This window comes from Pteropus vampyrus, unplaced genomic scaffold, assembly GCF_000151845.1.
Source record: "Pteropus vampyrus isolate Shadow unplaced genomic scaffold, Pvam_2.0 Scaffold151, whole genome shotgun sequence".
Taxonomy (NCBI): Eukaryota; Metazoa; Chordata; class Mammalia; order Chiroptera; family Pteropodidae; genus Pteropus; species Pteropus vampyrus.
The window spans coordinates 867,064-870,168 of record NW_011888932.1 but is presented as its reverse complement, the minus strand read 5'-3'; the positions used below and the strand labels follow the sequence as shown (position 1 = coordinate 870,168).

General features: G+C 35.1%; 1 protein-coding gene across 1 annotated transcript in view; it reads right to left on the bottom strand.

Annotated features, from left to right (window-relative positions):
- Positions 1–3,105, bottom strand: part of PATJ (PATJ, crumbs cell polarity complex component) — a 320,321-nt gene that overhangs the window by 129,824 nt on the left and 187,392 nt on the right. The window contains exon 28 of the mRNA XM_011369533.2: positions 1,141–1,337. Coding sequence (XP_011367835.1) covers positions 1,141–1,337 — 197 coding nt within the window. The remainder of the gene's footprint in view (positions 1–1,140; positions 1,338–3,105) is intronic.

Below are 3,105 nucleotides of genomic sequence, written 5' to 3'. Positions count from 1 at the left end.
GGCTTGGAAAAAAGAAGTGACACTAATGGTTACAGTGTCTGAGCAGCTTTGGTTGTAGATATCATTAGGCACATCAGATTACGGATGACTGTGAATTCTAAGTCAGAGTCTGAAGAGGAAATCGCAAAATCAGGAAGCCCTCATTTTAAGTAAGCAGTCTGACCCTCCGTGCCTCTGTGATTTAGCTTCCTTTAATGTTCAAATGTTGAAGCATTTTATACAAGAAGCCTCAAGAGCACACGGGTTAACAAAGAGCTAAGAAGTCAAACTGCCCGATTTTGAATCCCAACACCATCATTTACTTGGTGACCTCATCAGTAACAGAGGTTGCAGTGTCTAATACCGAGTATACATTAGCCATTGTTGTTGTTATTACATTTTTCATTCTGAGGTGCAACAATCTTGTAATGTCTGTTTCTTCCTCTAGACTGTGAGCAATTTGAATGAAGGGACTGGATGTATTCATTCCTTTTTCTGTGTCTAGTCCCAAGAAAAATTATTAGCTGAGTGATTGAACAAACAAATGAATATCAAACTGAGATAAACTCAGAACAGAAACCCTGATTTTAAGTTTAAGAAAATAAAAATAACCTTTCAGTTTATTGATGAAATCGTCTAGACAGTAATTAATAGAGGTCAGTCATCTCCTTAGCTTCTCTTACCTCTATCCTTTTCCTAAATAAGGAACTTATATGGCCTTAACCCACATCACCAACTTTACTGATATTAACTATTCCTTGACAATCAGATCACAGGTTTCAATGGCTTAACACCTTCCTCAAAACTAAACGACAATAACAAAAACAAATGTCACACTTATAGTTAATTCAAAACCCAGAGAGTTTAGATAAATACTGATATTAGATTAATAATCAAATTAGTTTTGAGCTTTTTGAATAGACAGTACAAACAAGCCCTATTCTTTTAATATATTTCCATGAGATTTTACTTAAGGGTTCCTAAATTATTTTGAGAGATTAATTTTTACTCAGTATGATTTTTTGCTTTGAAAAATGATTTTAAAGTTTTAAAAAATATTATTCGTCAACATTCTTTCCCTTCACCTCATTTTACTGTACACTATCTCCTGTACTCTTTCACCTCACCGGAAAAGAAATAAAAAGCATATATGCCCCTCACCTCTAATAGTTCATCTCCAATACGTATTCGTCCATCTGTGGCAGCGGGTCCTTCTGGGTTAATTCCCACCACAAAGATACTCATGCGTGACCTGTCTTTGTTACCAGCAAGGCTGAGTCCAAGGCCATTCTTATCCTTTTCTAGTTCAATAATGTGCAATTCTCCAGGCAGATCTGCATATCTTTGCCTGATTTTCTCTATTTAAAAGAAAAAAAAAGATAAAAAGAAAATTAAATGAAGTAGTTCAATCTGTATTACAGAGATGTCAGTATTTCCCCATCCTTACTGTGGTTCCTCTACAATGAATGATTCTGTTTTGAGAAAGAAGTATTTGAGGTTATTCATAGCTTTATGTAGAGGTTACTGTTAAGAATTATTTTATCTCCATCTAAGAAAGTTAGTTCATCCATTAAACCTTCCTGATTGTTCAGGTTCACACTGACCCAGACTTTCCATGAGTTATTTTTTTACTTAAGACATTCAAAACAACGTGGTAGAAACCTTGGCTTTCCTGTATCCCCTCTGGAAAAAAAGGGGGTGGCACAGAGGAGACTATTTACTGAGCACCAGCTATGTGCCAATCACAAAGTTTGGTCCTCAAGGTATCATGCTGAACAAAACAGACATGGTTTCTATTTTCATGGACTTGCAGTTCAGTAGAAAAGAAAATCAACAATTAATACTAAATAATTACATTTATTTAAAGTATTCAAAGCCTACAAAATAATATCGTGCAGTATGTAAGTAAAAACAAGAGGAATTAAGAATGTTAGTTTAGCTGTCAGCTCTGAATTCAATCTGCAAATCTACCACTTACTCAATATCCAATAATTAATACATTATTTATCTCTATGACATTCTACTTCATCTGTAAAACAGGCATTGAATTATCTACTTCATGGATACGGAAAAATAAACTAAAATTCACATTAAAGAACTTAAAGGCTCATGACTTATATGTATTCTATAACTTTTTAATTCAGTCTTCTGTTTCACCTGCTATCTCCATTTTATGGCCTATATTACCTGTTTTAGGATTTGGCTGGCTATGTTTCACTTGTGTTCGTTCTGTGCAACAAAAATCACACTGGGAGATCAGTGTGGGAAACAAGAGTGCTTTAAACATGTTTTGTGCCCCGCACAGCACCAGCTCAGTCCAGGTGCATTGCCAGGGCTAAAAGGCTGGATGACTACTACTATGGTTCTGATGCAAACATCTCATCAGCAGAGTAACAACTTACTATATTGTGGCTGTCCTGGAACTCTCTATTCTCAGTCTAATGCTTGACTTAGATCATGTTCACTGTCCTTTGGAGGAAACTTTGCAGACTGAAAGCTTAACTCAAATAATTATCTTTAGGAGGAGGGCGAAGGGGAGACAGTCTAGTCTGGTGTATTGCTTTATCAGACTAAACAATACTGCCATATAAGAGAGTAAATTTAAGAAAATACAGTAAAATAAGGACTTGCAATGTAACAAAACTGTCCTCTATGTAGGAAAAAAATAAGTCATATTAACATTGAAGTAAATAAGCTCAAAGTATTTTTGTTGGTCAACACTAAGAGGAAGACCCTATGCAGGTACTATAACGAACAGAGACATACAAGACATGTTACCCTCAAGCTGCTCACACAGTAACACAATAGAAGCAAAGAAATATTAAACTACAGTTATTTAAATAGAAATTCCAACCACCACAAGTGCTGGGCACTGAATAAATATTAATTTATTAGTGAATTAAGATAGTGTATAAATACTAAATTAATTGTGGTAACAATAATTGCTTTTAGGGTTCTAAGAACTGAAGGGATTTTATGGAAGAAACAGAATTTGAGAATTAAATAACGTGTAGAATTTGGCTATGTAAAGAAGGGTCCTGGTAGGTGAAATGACAAGTGGAAAAGCATATATGCAGGTGGGGTAAAGAGGAGAATGCGAACCCATTTGGCTATGAATTAAAAATT